The following is an 18,382-nucleotide window of genomic DNA, read 5'->3' as shown; positions in this document are numbered from 1 at the left end:
ATAGGATATTAATCCAAATCAACAATAAAATATTACAAATAAATAAATAAATAAAATATATTGTATAACTGCATGCAATATTTATATTTATAATGATAATTAAATAATTTTAAATTATAAAGTTCAAACAGAATAACTACAAATAATGATATAATAAAGAAAATCAACAATAAAATATTACAAATAAATAATTATATGAATATTATATAGTGTAACTGCATGCATTTTTATGGTTGATAAAATGATAAATAAATAAATATATAAATAAATAAATAAATAAATATTATTGCATATTATATGATATAGTTCCCTTTATATGATGTAATAAAATTATTTAGAATTACAAATAATGGGAAATTATACAAAATTAAGAAAGAAATATAAATAGCTATGTAAAAAAAAAGCAAGAAGAATAAAAAAAAATACGAAAGAAAGAAATCAATAAAGAAGAGTTATCATGTTGTGAACTGGATTTGAGAAATTTACCAGGACAGCATTATTTTATAATTATAATTCACTTTATAATTATATATCCAGTACTTTGGCATTTTTTCCCAATGCACAAATAATACCCACTGGCTGAAATAAATCCCAAGCATTAAAGCACTGAATTTTTTTGAACTCACGTTGACTTTATCCTGCTTTCATATGCACTTGCCCATTACATCACCTCTACCCAATTAATACTTATTCCTGACATAATCTTGGCTGGTCCTGGTCTTGTACTCATCTAGACCTAACAATGGTGACCTTTACTACTGCCATATCATTAAACATACCAGTGGTGAAAATATTTTGCCCCTATTTCAGACAGCAAGTAGGGTTTAGTCCATACGTCAAAACTTTGAAAAAAAACAACAAAAATAAAAAAAGAGAATATTATATAATATTAATATAATATAATATTGCATAATAATATTAACCCATATGTTGCCATCCTGCCTATAAGGCTTCCAGTTAGTCGCCGTGTCACTGTAGAGCAGCCGGTACTGTTTAGTCCAGTCTGTACTGCTGTATCGTCCCTGTGTTGCGATGGCTGTGATCTGTTTCCTGCTCCGGAGGTCCACCTGCAGCCATCGATATCTGTCCGAGTCCAGCGGAGCCCAGCCTCCATTCCCTTACAGAAGGAAAGAAGAACTCAGGATACTACTCTGGCCATAATAACATTTCCCTCTATATAATCTACAATAGGATAAAGTATAGAAAAGTACTAATTTAGAAAAAAAAGAACAATAATTATTTTATGTGTGCATCATGAGAACATCATGTTTATTAATATGGCATTAATTAACACATTTTCTTTATTAATTATTTATTATTTCTGCGGAATTAAAACAGCGCTGAATATATACAGTATTTCTTAAACCATGTATGCTGGTTATTACTGAAGCATAAAATGAATAAAACACTTTGGGAACATTTCTACACTTTTATTATCATGAATATGCATCATATGCAAATTGCAAACACCTCCTCTTCCACCTGCCATTCACGCCCTCCTCCTACGCTGTATTATGCTACGCCGTAGCATCTGAACATGATACCAAGGGGCATAACTTTATTGGTGATATAATAAAAGCTATAATTTAGCATTGTCAATTCTGATTGGTAAAAGGGTACTGAAAACATTTTAGTAAATAAATAAATAAGCAGCTCTTAACATTAGATATAACTATGACGATATAAAACACACCATGATTTAATAAATAAAGGGCACCTATTATGCAAAATTCACTTGAAAGTCATGTTTAAACGTTCAGACTAGTCTCCAGTGGGCATATACAGTAATAACAAAACTCTTTCCCTGCTTTTTGTTTTTTATAATCAAATTCTTATTTCATTAGAAGTCCAATTAGGTTTCCCCCTAATGTGACTTCATATAAGAAGATCCCCTCCCCCAACTTTCTGCTCAGCTCTGTAGTTCTCTGGTTGGGCGTGTCTTGGTATTAATTTATTCCATAGATACTAAAACAGTGCGTTCGGAGGAGGAGCGAATCAAGAGGCGAATAAAGTATAAAGAAAGGCATTATCCACGGAATATTTCAGCTGGAGCATTAACACACACACTTTACTAGAGTTCTGAGAACTGGGTTAACTTGTTTGGCGTTAATCTCTAAAACCACATGATTCACCTTTGCTGTGTCCTCCTGCTGTCGCTAATACAAATACTGTAAGTGCTATCGTCCCTCTGCGTTATGCTTCATCTTGCATCAACCTCTGAGTAATACCCTTCTCTAAATGTCATCCACTAAAGGTGCTAGGACAACAGTTGGGAATTTAGGATGCGGCTCTAGACGTAGTGCTGATTTGAAATCAGATCTGCTTTTTAGGTTTTTTACCCTGTTCTCAGATCAGTGCAGTATTTTATACATTCTGCATTAAAGACACACGGGCTGATGAGTATGTGTGTGTGTGTGTGTGTGTGTGTGTGTGTGTGTGTGTGTGAATGCGTCTCCATACCGACTCTGCGATTCAGTTTAGCGTAGCCGGCACCAAAATCAGGAGCTAATACAGAGGAGCTGCTGAAGGCACTGTAGGGAAGAGGACTCGCCAGGACCTCATCACACCGCTCTAGAGAGAGAAAGACATAAAAAAAAATACAGAGAGAGAGTATTCATTACTTTAACACTTTAATATCCACACATTTTTTTTTCCTTGGGGCAATAATGACAACAATCAATGTTTGATATATACCTCTACCAAATGGTTGAGATGTTGCTTTGTGGTAAAAATATGAATATATTTACAAATACATATTATTTGTTACACGTTATATAAACTTTATATCAACATGTTATATCTAACATGTTTTTTATATGAATAAATTTTTTTCTTGTGGTTTACTGTACCTTAAAACAATTGAAAAGAAATACTATTTAAACATAGCAACACCTTGTGTTTTTTATAAAATAGCATACCGAAACCGAATGGTAGGGATGGCTCAATCAGGTCAAGTTCAACACATTTTTTAATAAGATGTAGTGTACAGCATATCAAAATGTGCTTGAACGAAAGGTTATTGTTTCTACAGTACGATAATGGCTATGATCATCAAAATATTACAGTTATGATTGTGGAAAAACCCCAGCACAATGTTAGTACTCGAGAACCTTTTTGATGAATTTGCCCATTCTTCTTGGGAACATTGCTCAAGCTTGGTTAAATAGCAAAGAAACCATTTGTTGGACGGTAATTGTAAAGATTCTCAATTAAATTGAGGTTTGTGCTTTGACTAAGATATTTTAACAAACTCAGTAGTATGTTTAGCATGGTTGTTTTGTTGAAAGATAATCCTCCATCCTAGTCTCCATATTCTTTGCATCCTGGGATAGGCTTTCTCCTACTGCTTTGCAATTGGCTTGAACAACTTCAACTCTGACCCCTGAATAATGAAAAACATTGCCATAACATGATGCTATGCTTCGTCATGATAATGAGGATTGAACCTCATGACCTGGACCTCATAAATGCAAAGCATGCACTCTTCCTATTTAATAACATTTTTAACATACCGAACCTTTCCTTCAATATAACAATATAATTCCATGTATTATAATAATATTATCATCTCCATCGTTTTTTTAGTTTTTTTTTTTTTTGTGTCAGCTAGCAATGATGTTGGTATAAAATGTAGTTTGCTTCAATCAGGCATTGTGCTTAAACATTAATACCAGGATATGATTTTTTATTTATTATTTGATAAACTGCTGTAGAGCATGAGCAGCCCATGCGAATCCTCCACCTCTTATTTTATTGTGCTGGCATTTCAAGTGGAGAAATTCATTAGAATGAATCACACAGCCCGACAAACTCTGATGAGAATTCGAATTTCACAAAGTGCTCAAACAAGGTGTGATACTCCGCACATCATGCTTTCCGACAGTAGAGAGAATAGATTAAGATAAAAGGCTAATCTTCAGCTTCGGTCTCAGAATTGAGTCCACTGGATAAAACCTGATCCAGGACACTTAGGTTCCAAAACCTGGTTCACAAAATGTATACGTTTCAACATTGGCTTAATGCACAGAATACTTATGAGAACTTTTATTATGGTATGCCAAAGGGTTACAGTGGTACCATTAGTACCTTACCATGGTACAGGATGGGAACTATGGCACTACAGTTGGTACTGCGGTAGTACTATTATGTGTACCACAATATTTTGGTAAATACCATGGTACTTATTGGGTACCATGTTGGCTACCAAAGTTCAAGATCTAATATGATATTTTTGTACATACTGTATCATATTAGGTTCTGTACATTAATACATACTATTAAAGTGGAAAAGTAAAGGCTGTACTGTATTATTGTATGTAATTCTTCTATTATGATACTGTATATGAAATGTATAACATATTTTTGACAATGTCCTGGTATATAGTCTTATGCAAAAGTTTTGGCACTCATTGATAAATAACAGATTTTGGTGATTTGTTTAATTGAAAAGATGTTAACACAGTCTCTCTTGAGAGCACCCTAAGAGTTCCAAAGTCTTAGATTCTTTTACAAGGTTTCAGACCTTCATGATCAGCACGTTAGATCTGATGCATGGCAACAGCTGTCATTAGTAAATGCCAATCTTAAAGCTTTTCAAATACTTCCACTCTTCAAACCTTGTGCAAACACTTGTGAACACTCAACCACCATGGGTTACTCTAAGCAGCTGTGTAAGACTAAAAAAGAAAGTTATTGATGTCCACAATGCAGGAGAAGGCTACAAGAAGATTAAAGAAGCAAAGCATTGTCAGTTTGCAGTTTCCACAGAGAGAAATGTAGTCAAGCGATGGCAGTTCAGGGGGACCGCGGAGGTCAAGATAAGATCTGGAAGACCAAGAAAACTCTTAGAGAGAACTGCTCATATGCTGGTTAGAAAGAATAATCAAAACCCCCATTTAACTGCAAAAAACCTGCAGGAAGATTTAGCAGTCTCAGGAGTGGTGGTGCACCATTTCACAAGACCTTCATGGAAGAGTCAACAGAAGAAAATCTTACCTGCATCCCCATCATGAAATCCAACATCAGAAGTATGCAACAGAACATCTACAGAAGCCTGATGCATTTTGGAAACAAGCGCTGTGGACTGAGAAAGTTAAAATAGAACTTTTTGGCCACAATCAGAAAAGGCATGTTTGGAGAAAAAAAAGGAGCAGCATTTCATGAAAAGAACACCTTGCCAACTATTAAGCATGGGGGTGGATCTATCATGCTTTGCGGTTGTGTTGAAGCTAGTGGCACAGGAAACATTGCACAGGTGGAGGGAGGAATGGATTCCACTAAATACCTGAAGCTGAAGCTAAAAAGAGGATGGCTTCTACAACAGGACAATTATCCTAAACATACCTTGCAATCCACTATGGAAAACCTCAAGAGATGCAAGCTGCAGGTTTTGGAACAGCCATCACAGTCCCCTGATTTAAACATCATTAAAAATTTGTGGGTAGATCTTAAAAGAGCTGTGCATGCAAGACGCTTAAAGAATATTACAAAACTAGAAGCCTTTTGCAAGAAAGACTTGAGTACAAGAATTAAAAGACTTTTAGCTGGCTATAAAAAGCGTTGGCAAGCTGTGATTTCTACCAGAGGAAGTGTTGCTAAGTACTGATTATGTACGGTGCCATAATAATGTTATTGTTTTTTTTTTATATTGGTTCAAACTATGACACGAAAAATTACTATGCATCAACATTTGCTCAAAATATTTTTAGATTTTCAAGAGAGACTGTGTTAACAACTTTTCTTATTTATTTATTTTTTTTGGATTTTAGTCTCATCCAATTCCTCCCCACCACTAGGGGGCTCCCACATTAAGCTTCTACTACCACTCAGTCAGGTGGGCAACAGACTATCACGTGTTTCCTCCGACCCACGTGACGTCACCGACTGCATCTTTTTGAACTGCTCGCTCTCGCACCATTGGGGGCAGCGTAACACACTTGGAGGACAGCGCTATCCGCTCCTTCCGCTTGCGTGAGCTCACAGACACCCCTGACTGGCTGTAGAGCCGTCCAATGTGGGAGCCCGAAGTACCTTTCATCCCTCCCCTGTGAGAGAGCTTGGCCAATCAGCCCTCTCTAGGCCTCCGGCTGTGAGTGGTTACAGCATCACCCGGGTATCGAACTCGCGATCTCTGGATGATAGGGCGAGCACTTTAACAGCTTTTCAATTAAAAAATCACCAAAATTAGTTTCATTATCAAGGGGTGCCCAAACTTTTGCGTAAGACTTTATGTGTCCTCATTTTGAGCTCAAACACCACTGCGTTCCCACTGTTGGATCCAACACACACCTGGTCTGTATCATGTACAACGTCTTTATCAGTAAATATATATCAGAAAGTATTGCTTTTAATTGTCACAATAACTTCGCTAATTAACTTCAAATGTCGCTAATCTATGCCCACGCCATGAATATGCAATGTCCATTTAATCACCTTATGATCAAATTTAACTAAGAACACATGAGCTATGGGCTCAGCCTTTATAGTGCCCATTAAAAAGATTGCCAAGGTTTTGGAACGCGTCTCTAACACTTCCTTATGTGGAATTAGCTGAACAGGTGGTCAAAGATTTTTGTCTAGACGAGTCTAAACGTGCCGCGCAAGGTGATGACGGACAATCGCTGCCTTTCAGGGTCCTAATGAAAAATGTCAAGATAATTAAAAACAACCCCGAATATAAAAGCACAAAGCTTCACAAGTCACTGTAACGCACCATTAGCATTTAATTATACAACGCTCCTCACAAAATTGTATTGAGTTTGCTTAATGGAGATGGACGAGGATGGAAAAACAAACTGTCCTTTGGTCTTAATGGCGTCCTATAAACAAGGAGACCATAATAGCAAATTAAAAGTGCCCGATTTTCATCAGGAAAGGAATTTGCAATTTTTATCTGAAGAGTTTGCATTGTTGTAGAACAGCAGTGAAAGTAAAGTAAAAAAAGCAATGTGAAAGCTCCGGCGCATTCGTTGCCAACGTTATTAGGTTTGGGGAGCAATTACTTTTTTACATAGGGCCAGACAGGTTTGGGCAGGATCCCCTCCCCCACCCCCACCCCCTTAATAACGGAAATCATCATTAAAAACTGCATTTTCTATTTATTTGTTTAATCTTATAATACTAAATATTATATTATTATTATTATATTATATCTATCTAAAAATCCATTTCCAGTGTTATGTTAAAACTAAATTCATAGGGTTGGAGGTTCAAATCCCTAACCCATGTCTGTTAGCAAGTACTGGGCATGTTTTGCTCGTGCTTGGTGGGTTCTCTCTGGCGGTTCCTCCCACAGTCCGAAGACTTGCTGATTGGTGTAGGCTGATCGGTGTTTCCAAATTGCCAGTTGTGTTTGATTGGGTAGCCGAGTGGGTGCGCTTGTGCCCTGCAATACAGTAGGTTCGCACCCTCTCTAGGATACACGCCAACCCGCCCCCATCCACCCCAAGGACCATACACTGGATAATCAATAAATGTGTAATACTGGTGTACTCCTATTACACAGGATTATGTGCTGCGTGCCAAAATGTGAATATTTGAGGGTGCACCATCTATGGAATCATAGAAGAACTGCAACATTTTACCATCTGGAATTTAAACTTCACTACCTGGAAAAATGCTCCGCCTACTGCGTTTTTGAATTAAAAACTAATATTTGGCAAGAAATTATAATAGCAAGCAATTTCGGCATACGAGTGAATGAACTGAGCCGAACCAAACGCTGGCTAAGTTGCTCGTGTGTCCCGAAAACTTGCATCAGGGGAAGCCAAGCCCATATTTTTTTTCCGTTATTTTTTGCCATTTTGTGCAGGATTTAGTCAAGACATAGCACCATGGGTACCAAGAATGTTAGCAAGGACGGAGGCAAGATGAAAAGCGAGCCACTTTCACGGTCTTTTTTTAAACCAGTTAGTGTCAAGAGGAATCGTAAAATTAATGAAATGTAAGATTTAATGTTTATTTATTTATATTTTACTTCATTTTCTTATGTTTTAAAAGTGGTTTTATACACAAAAATATGACTATAGTTTTGGAAGTTATATTTTGGGGTGTGGAACGTATAATCTGCACTTACATTATTTCCTATGGGAAAATGCGTCTTGGAATAAACATTTTCACCTTAAGAACTCGTCTGTGGAACTGAGCTCTTTTTTTCTTTCGCCCTATCACCCGGAAATCGCTGGTCTGATTCCCGGGTGATGCTGTAGCCTCTCGCAGCCGAGGGCCTAGAGAGAGCTGACTGGCCGAGCTCTCGGGATGGGAGGCGCATAGTGCTCTCACATTAATCATGGCTTTACAGCCAATCATGGGCGTCTGTCAGCTTATGCAAGCGGAAGGAGAGGATAGGTCGGCTGCGTCACACGGTTTGAAGGAAACATTTGACAGTTTTTCGGCCTTCCCTGACTGACTGGTAGTAGTAGCCTTAATGTTGGAGCCCCCTAGTGACATGGAGGAATTGGATACGACTAAATTAGGGAGAAAATCAGGCGGAAAAACAGAGTAAATCATGGTATTTAACTGAATCAATCTCCTCCCCCATCCCCACTGCCCAGCTCCAGTTTCGTCCCAAAAAAACAGGCCAGTGAATTGAATAGATTGGCTCAAATCATTTGCCCCTAGATCTGTTTCAGGGTATGCGGGCATGCTGCCCAGTGATGGACCGGTATCCGATCTATTCCTGGAATAGATTCACCACAACCACATCCAGGATAAAGTGGTGACTGAAAGTGAATGATCCTCTGTGAGTCTGTGTGCGAAGCCTTGCCTTGTGTTCATGCGCATTATTGAGCCTTATATTCCATTCCTGATTTTTCTGCTTTTCTGAACAGTTCCTATTTCTCTTTTATATTGTTATAATGGATTTGTTTTGTATTGCCTGCATGTGTATTAAACCGTGACAAAGAGTTCTGGATTGCCTACAGTAAAGCTCATGCTGAGTTTCCATTCTGCTTCATCATACAGTCCATTGCGCCATGTGCCTTATAGCTGGGTTTCCCATTTGCGATAAAGTACGTATCTCTCCCTTCATCTCGTCATTCGAGTTTCTTTTCATTAATTTTTTTTCATGCATCCTTGTGTTTTTTTCCCCCTGAATTTCAGATCTAAACATATTTTTTAATGGGCTGTTCTGTATTCAACCTTGCCAAAGAGCTCTGAGCTCTTTGTGCTCTCACACAGTGACCTTGCTCTCTGGAAAGCCCTTAATAATCCCAACTCTGAGCAAATACACACTCAACTGCAGCCTCCCACACTTCAAATTTTACTCCAGCTCAAAACACAAGGATGAGCTCGAGAGATTAGATGGCGGAATAAATTTGCCTTCCAACGTTATCAGATTTTCCGAAAAGCAAACTCAAGTCCCTGAGTGTATCAGTTAATCTCTGTGCAAAGCAAAAGGCGTGGAGAAGAACACGTATCGGTTAAACAGACTCATTAAACATCAGGGAATTATGGAATTAAATGTGTATACCAAATACACACACACTCACACACACAATCGCACTGAAATGTTTCGAGAATATAGTAATAATATATGTAAAACTGGGAAAACCTTCAGAGCACTGGGCTCAGGAATGAAGGTACAAGAGGCTCTGAGAAACGTGATCTGCACCTCCTACAGTCCTCAAAAGCTTTCCCCGCTCTCAGCTCAAAGTGCACTCGTATCGATCCGACATAATTGCAACACTCTCTCACAATCCATTATGATATAAATGCACACGTTTTTGCCGCTGTGTTTAGAAAATTATCTCAATCTCGTCTTAATTATGAGGGGTGTTCAAGTCAAACCGGGACTTGTGATGTGCAAAATATCGGGTATGAGAGTAAAAATATTATTTTTTTATTATTTCTCTACATAATTCCCTGCTGCACTAATGCACTTAGTGTTCCACTAGTGTTTGTGTACCAACAAGGTAGAACTTTTTTTCCATGATCAGACTGCCTGCAAGAAACGCATGCCTCCCAGGAACTCCTTTAATGGCCCAAACACATGAAATGTGTCATCAAAGAAACAATCTGATGTCTGATGCCAGACTTAGCCAAGTCTAAGTCCAAATATGGTAGCGCTACATAAAGGCACTGAAAAGTCGACCGTCTGGTAAGGCATGGCCAAGGATAGTGGTGATTACTTACATATCGATCCCTATAGAATCCCACCATTTTGCTGGCACATGACATAATGTCTTAGCTTGTCATTGTTTATTGTAGCACCTGTATGCTCTACTGTAATTACGATCTATCTTTGCAGTTGCCCTGCTGTGGGTTTTGCCTACGGCTCGACTATGGAATACCGTGAGTGACCATGAATACACCTACTTGAAAATATCATGGATCTACAAGTCATAAAAGTCATAGCTCTGCTGCAAATTGTTCACTACAAGTCTCCAAGAGAAACCTTAAAAAGCCACGATTTTTCCTACGAGAATGAATGAGCCCTTACTCATCACGATTCATGAATTTGTAGCAAATCGTAGCAAACATCATAAATGAGGGAACTTTTAAAGATCAGATTTTACGCAACTTTGTCTTTCAAAAAATATGATAATAAAATAAATCAGTGGCGTCATGTCGTTCTGGAACCAGTACAGTAGCTCCATAGTGTTATTATTGCACCTACAGGTCAAAATGGGAACTGCGACGATCATTAATAAACAAAGGACTCTACCTCATCAGGGTAACCCGAGTAAAAATTTAAATTGTTTCATTAGCCACCAATCTAGTAAATGTAATACATTTCTATGTACATGTCCAGCAGCATATTTACGTGTGCACCACAGTGACGTTTCTCATTCACACCCTGAGAAAAATGTGCCTTTCTTTTCAAATGTACTATTTTTATTGGGGAGTTTATGGGCTTTTCTATGTTTGTGATGAGTCAGGCTGAAAAAATTGCAACTAAAACTGCTGTTACTCTAAAACTCACTAGCTAGATCCTATGTCTCAGCAAAGTACTACTTCCTTAGGATAGTAAGTGTCAAGGCTGTAAGTGTCTGGGCTCCATCTTCGGCTTCTATGGGACTGTCACTCTGTATAAGCACATGCATGGTGTGACAAAAACCACCACCTAGGGAACACAAAATCAAAGATAACACCAGGGGGGAACCTGACCTGGTGGCGAGAACGACATTGTACTGTAAATGAAAATAAGAAAGTGCCACTTAGTGAGCAACAATGCAGAACAAACATCATTTGCAAAGGAAACAGTGTGGTGAGTGAGAGCAAACGTAAGAAGACCAATAATGTCAAAACACAAGGCAACTCAAAGCTAGCAGGTGGCATGCATCTCTATGACTTTCTGTTAAAAGTGCACTCAGCTCAGCAGGAGAGCGAGAAAAGAGATCTGTATCCTGGGAGAAGATCAGAAGATGGCTTTTAAGCAGAAACTACAAGCTAGTGCTAGTACTAGACCTTAGCCCAATTAGAGGAACCAGAATCCACAAGTTGTTAAAAATGTCCATCCTACGCAAATCCAGTGCATGTTTTTGGTCCATTCAGCCAATCAGTGCATAAAATTGTCTCTCAGGTGACTCATTTAGTGTAATTTTGAAAAATATATATATTATATCTGAATAAGGAGTATAATATGTACTTCATGATCCGAAATCATAACCATAATCATGTTATGATGTCCAAAACTAAACCATGTAATCATTTAAAAAGCATACACACACACACACACACACACACACACAGAGTCTTCTTTTCAATATTACACAGTAATCTGTAATCATGCACTGTCTAATATCTCTTCATCAACCTCACCTTTATTGCGCTATATAATAAAGTCATCTATAGCTGGCCTTATTTAACACCTTGCCTCATTAAACCTCTAAACGCAGCGAGACTGCTGAGTTGAGATTATTATAAAAATGTCCTCTAAAGGGAACGACTACTCAATTGGGTTCCTATTTTCAGAAGCTATTCCCAAATATAATTGTACCTCACTGTGAACAAGCAAATTTAAACAGAACATCTCGTTTAAGTGAGTCAGAACCTGACCCTTGATCATCATTATTATCTGAGGGATGCAATTAGAGTCTGTGAATTCAATACAAAGTTTATTATGCAGGCACGTTTATACCTGTGTTAAGTTTATTCAGAGTTTTGAGTCAGATTATGCAAATTTCTAAAGCTGTGTAGAATTTGCGATTTCTTTATTCAATTCGATTCAAAAGCACTAAAATGTTTACTGTCTGATTTGTCTCAAGCACAAGTATCTTTGACGTATTAAAACAACTGAAATTATCTAATAAACACTGACACGATGAGGAATTTGTGTTTTATATTGTTTAAATGTCATGTATCATAAGGAAAGAGATGATATTTTTTCCTGCCAAGCTTCTGCTTTACCCTCCAGTCCAGTAGGTGGCGATATTGCACCAAACACCCATAAACTCAAAAGAGCAAAAAGAATCGATACTCTTGCAAATCATGAGTATTTGTGAAAGCTGATTGTATTTTCTGAAAAAGCTCTGGCATTTTTTTAAATTCATCTGTTCTTGACCTTTTAACATTTTTACATTTACATAATATATATTTTTTATTTTAATTTTAAAAGTTCCAAACAAGGCGGCAGGGTAGCTTAGTGGTTAGCACTGTCGCTTTGCACCTCCAGGGTCCGGGTTCGATTTTGTTTCAGTTTCCTCCCACAGAGTAGGCTAATTGGCATTCCCAAATTGCCTGTAGTGTTTGTGTGTGTTCCCTGCCATGGATTGGCAGCCCATCCAAGGTGTACCCCACCTCATGCCATCCTTGTACAGAATAAAGTGGTATAGAAGAAGAGTAAGAGTTCCAAACAACAGATGGAGTTTAACTGCATGAAGTTTAATAATGTCCAGACCACCACCTTTTAAGGACTCGCATTTAAACCACAAAAAATATGGACTGAAAAAATTATCCAAGTGTAGTACTGTACTTAGTACTACAATTAAAGTAGAAGTAACAATTAAAACCCATTAGATATAGGACAACTGATGCAACTGACAAAAAATGGTGAATGCACTGGAAAAAAAAATCTAACACCATTGTTATGGAAAAACAAGTAAAATAGCACTTGATCCAGGATTTTTTTGTTCTTATGCATTTTTTTATATATAGCATTTTAACACCTACTCCTGCATATGCAGCAGTGTACACAATTTTACTAAGAAATCCAGACTGTGCACTTGACTCTGAATACGCTCCTGAGAGGAAACGAGCTCCTCATGAATAAAGCATGAGGACGTGACAAAGCTCATCCATTCCCATTGTGCTCATCCTAATGTCAAAAGTTAAAAAAAATAACAAAAAGCTGATCTTGGTAAAGTAAAGTTCCACCTTCCATACTGCTGAGTATTTATGAGTGTTCTGAAGTTGGTAAGGAGCGAAGAGTGGACGGAGGTAAATGAAATTTCCCTACGTCGATCCAAGCCATTAAACGCTGCCTTTAAGCCTCCATTAGCGAGAGCAGATAGCGGAACGTTAATCGTGTTTCTCCATCTCCGGCCGCAATAAAGGAACTTAGGCACGCAGCCATGTTGAGGAGGAAAACACCGATCAGCCTTTACGTTCTTCAGCAGGCAAACAATTTACGTCTCTTTCACTGATGCCCACCATTACCACCGCTCACCCCCAGCCATTACAGTGCATATCAGGAAGCAGGGAGAAAGACAGATCGGACCAGAGGTCGTCTCGAGATAGACGTTTATTGATTCTGAAAAAAAGAAAACCCTAATCTTTTTTTTAATTCATTCATTTTATTCATTATATGATTTATAAAGGTGGCCTAAAATTCAGTCCTAAAAATGTCATCATTTCTCTTTCTATATTTCTCTACCTCTACCTAGTCTGCCCATCTGACTGATCATCTCCCTGTCTATTTCTGGTGCTGTGTGTGTACCTGTCTCCAAGTCTACCCATGGATCTGACTCCTTATACTCTATATGCCTGTATATACACACTAAAATACACAATAATGCCCTCCTTATTTTTCTGTCTGTCTGCCTGAGAATCTGTCGTTACCCATGACTTTTCTCTCTTTGTATAGACTCTTTTTGTATATCTCTCAAATTGTCCATCTCTCTGTTTCTATCGCTTCATCTTCCTATCTCTCCACAAGTTTGTATCCCAGGTATGTTTTTACCCATTTAGCTGTCTGTCTGCCTATTGTATGATCTTTCTGTATTTTCAGTGTGTACTTTATGTCAGCTACTCTGTATATCCTTTAACTGTCTGTCTGTGTGTACATCTCATTATCTGTTTTTCTGCCCCCTTCTCTGACTGTCTATTGCTTTTTCTACAATCTATTCTAACAGATCTATCTATCTATCAACAACATGCTTGTCTTTTCGGATCTTTCTCACAGTCTAAAAATTCTTTCATGATACACACACACACACACACACACACACACACACACACAGAAATATCATGTCCTCTCCTCGGCGCCAGCAGACAGACAGTGAGTGCATTAGTCTTGCAGTCAAGACAACTGGATCTCTTTCTGCATTTGTGTTGCAAGCTACAGTATACGATCACAGAACTACTGTTCTCATTCTCATGGCCAGAAGCTTGTGTGATAAACAAGCATCTAGGTGCTAATTCATATGTATGAAAGTCAGCATAGAAAAATGGCACAAGGACTAAAAATTTCTTTTTAACAACTCTCCTTCTTCAGACAGTTCCAGAATCATTAGAAATTCTCATTTCCCACTCTGGGGACCCTGAAAACATTGTCAGTTTTTTTTTTTTTTTTACCCGATAACTTCTTTCTGGCTTAAGAAAGATGTCAAGCTGTCAACCCAAGGCCTGTCGAGCATTCAAGCCGAGCCGATGATCAGTTAACAGCCATAAAAGTCGTCCATGAGCCGTGCCTGGAACCCGAGCATCAGATTACAGTCAGCCTGGTTCTTGAGAATGATATAGCGCATGGCTTGTAATGGCTGTTTGTGATATCGAATGAAAAGGGTAAGAAAATAATCATTAACAGCCGCATTTGTAAGGAACAGATTACATTTTGCAGCATTTGGTGTCAGCACCACGATATGCTTAAGTTCATCAGCAAACACAAGAGCAGTTGTGATTGTCGGAGAAACTCTTGGACACCCACGTCTTCATGCACAATTAGCTAATGCGTGAGATTTTATATGCTTGGTAATGGGGCTGATCGTATAGCGGCTATGAAGCCTTGATAAATAATGCAAAGCAAACAGATCTGCTTTGCTATGATCACTATGGAAATTTGGAAGAAGAATAATTCATGAGTCACAACAAACATTACATTAAATTCAGTACACATGTTGATTAAAGGGCATTTCTTTAACAATACATTACTTTAACAATGTAGATTTTCCTCTTCTTTATTAAACTTTTTTTTAACAATGTTTTTTTTTAACCGAAATAAGCATAAATTAACTGCTCAAACAAAGCTAAAAAGATTTTTTTTTTAAACTTGCACATGTCCCCAACAGTATGTGCTAATATATAGCTAACCATGTAGTATGTGTTTTCATTAAATAGCTATAGCTATTTAGCAGGTGCTTTAGTTTACAACTAGCTAACATCAGCATTAGTAAATAGCTAGCTATGTAGAATGTTCTTTAGTAAATAGCTAGCTACACAGAAATTCTTAAAAGCTATCTACAGAGGAGCTAAATAATTTAGTAAATGACTAGCTACATAGCATGCGATTTATTAAACTTCTAGCTATGTATAATGTGCTTCAGGAAATAGTTAGCCACATAGCACACCCTATGTTAAATAGCTAGCTACATAAAATGCTTTGGTAAACAGCTAACTATACAGAATATCCTGTGGTAAATAGCTAGCTACTGTATGTATCACATGCTTGAGTAAATGGCTAGCTATACAGCATATTGTTTGGTAAATGTTGTTTGGCTTACATACTGTACCATGTGCTTTAATGTATAGCTAACAATGTAGAATGTACTGTATTTTTGGTAAATAGCTAGCTACTGTATATGGGATATTGTTTGGTTAATAGCTAGCGACAAAGGATGTGATTTATTAACTGCTAGATATGTAAAATGTGCTTTGATAAATTGTGATTTGGTTAGCCACATAGCACATCCTATAGTAAATAGCTAGCTACATACCATGTGCTTTTGTAAACAGCTAACTACTGTATATAGCATATCCCATGGTAAATAGCTAGCTACATAGCACATGCTTTAGTAAATAGCTAGTTTCATAGGATATGATTTAGTAAATAATAGCTACATATCATGTTATATTAAATAAGTAGCTATTTAATAAATTGCTAGTCCTTGTATTAAATATATTTGGTAAATAGTTAGCCACGTAGCATATCCTGTGGTAAAAAAAAAAAAGAAGAAGCTAGGTACATACTATGTGCCTTGGAAACTTAACTTTATAGCATAACCTGTGGTAAACAGCTAGCTACATAGCACATACTTTAGTAAAGGATTAGCTACACAGCATATGTTTAAGTAATTAGCTATGTAAAATGTGCTTTTTAAAAACAAATGCATATACTTTTGTGAAAAAGCAAGCTTACAGTATTGCATTTCCTTTAGTAAAAAGCTAGCTACTTTTATTATGATTATTATATGCCCTGCCTTACCCTGATTTCATTTATGCTACGCTACAACATTTCAGGCTAGATTTGTTCTAGAATCTGATTTAGACTTTATTATTTAGTTTTCTGTTAGTTTAAGCAGAATAAATATTCTGAATCCTAAATCCATGCCATCACTTGTGTGATTTGACACTATTAAAAAACCTCATCATAACTTTATCCCAACATTTGCAGATCATTTGTCACATTGTAATTACACATGGAATATCGTAAGAGGATGTTCTCTCCTCCTAAACGTCATAAAGTTTATACCGAATAAGATCATAAGATTTTCTGTGAAAGATTGAAATTATGCTGCTTTCGCCTGCAGGGTGACAAAGCACACAGATGAAAGAGCGTGGCTTAATGAACACTGACATTTCTATTTAGCGTTTGGCCCTGTGGCATTTTGCAGCGCAAACGGAAAAAAAAAAAAATGACACAAACTGAAGAGTTTTTCCCATGAGGTCAAAATTTTGAATTGCATGCCAAATTCGGAGCAGCTGCGGGGCTCCTGAAGGGCGAGTGTGTGTCTAGATAGTGATGAAAGCAGGTGCAATAGTGTTGTGTATCCAATTTCCTGTTCCTGTTCGCCGTTATGCTCTGAAAGCTGTCGAACATCTAGCTGATGTATGGAAAAATCCTGCTGCGACTGCTGCACGGCTAAAGGTCACGTGCAAATTTAAATATGTGAAATGTAACACGGTAGATGTCAGTGCAAAGACAGAAAAGATTAAAACAGAATACCACATTGAGAAAAGATGTATAAACAAAAAGTTTTACATTTCTTGGACTTTAACGAAGATCATATATTTATTAGTTATTAAAGTACACCTATTATGCAGAATTCACTTTTCAGCCATTAGGATAGGTCTCCTGTGTGTGTCCAAAACTAACAAAAACGTAGGAAAAAAACACGTCTCTCATTTTTTTTTTTTTTTAAATCAAAGCTTAAATTAGCCAATAGCCCTTCCCAGGGTTGGTGCTCAGCTCTGCTGCTTTTTCGACTGAAAACGTAACAAATGCACTTTGGGGAACTCTGAGACCTGTGTTAAATGATTGACAAAACTGTAAAATATGGGACTTTTAATATGAAAGTGGTATGCTAGGGTCTATCATGTAAATACAATACATTTGGTTACAATGTACTGTACAATAAATGAATTAAAGAACAGTCTTCTCTATTATCGCTACCGAAACAAAAGTTTTATATTTTCTTCTGAAGACCGTGGGTTTTTAACATTTCATACATGACTCTGCAGAACATCTCTTAAAGCCAGAAGAGTACTGCAGATAAAGTAGTTTTAGAAACTCGGGCAACCTCTCTCTGTCTGAAGATCTGTGTCAGACTCAGCTCCTGGGACTCGACCATGTTCTGAACTGATGGAGTTCTCCCTCTCCCACACCTCTGCAGTGTTTAACCTGCCATGCCCCGAAGCCTAGGACAAGAAAACTGTGCCACTGCAGACAAACGGAGACTGACTGAGATCACCTCCACGCAATTAAAAATTCAATGTTTACCACTTAAAAAAAAAATCCATAGATGGGAATGGTAGTTTCGAAAACACCGGCAATAATGGAAAAAAGATTAGATGAGCCATAGAGCTGTGTTTTGATCAATTATGCATTTAAACTATTTTCTGTTGGTCGATCCAATTTAAATTATTTTGATAAACCTGCAAATGTGGACTTGTCCTTAAATGTTAAATAGCTTTTTAAAGAAAAGCATTATTCTTTTTTTGGGGGGGAAATTGCTTTTTTTTGCAGCAATGAATGGTTGGTGCAATATGGATAAAATGTGTCCATGAC

At 37.5% G+C, this 18,382-nt stretch overlaps 1 protein-coding gene across 1 annotated transcript in view; it reads right to left on the bottom strand.

The window, feature by feature from the left end:
- The window catches only part of cntnap2b (contactin associated protein 2b), a 60,400-nt gene that overhangs the window by 35,159 nt on the left and 6,859 nt on the right, over nucleotides 1–18,382 (bottom strand). Inside the window, exons 2-3 of the mRNA XM_053486780.1 lie at nucleotides 2,461–2,571; nucleotides 924–1,117 (exon numbers count right to left, since the gene is read on the bottom strand). Of these exons, the coding sequence (XP_053342755.1) occupies nucleotides 924–1,117; nucleotides 2,461–2,571 (305 nt within the window). The remainder of the gene's footprint in view (nucleotides 1–923; nucleotides 1,118–2,460; nucleotides 2,572–18,382) is intronic.

The sequence above is a fragment of the Clarias gariepinus genome, chromosome 25 (assembly GCF_024256425.1).
Source record: "Clarias gariepinus isolate MV-2021 ecotype Netherlands chromosome 25, CGAR_prim_01v2, whole genome shotgun sequence".
Taxonomy (NCBI): Eukaryota; Metazoa; Chordata; class Actinopteri; order Siluriformes; family Clariidae; genus Clarias; species Clarias gariepinus.
This window is presented reverse-complemented; position numbering and strand designations above follow the sequence as displayed.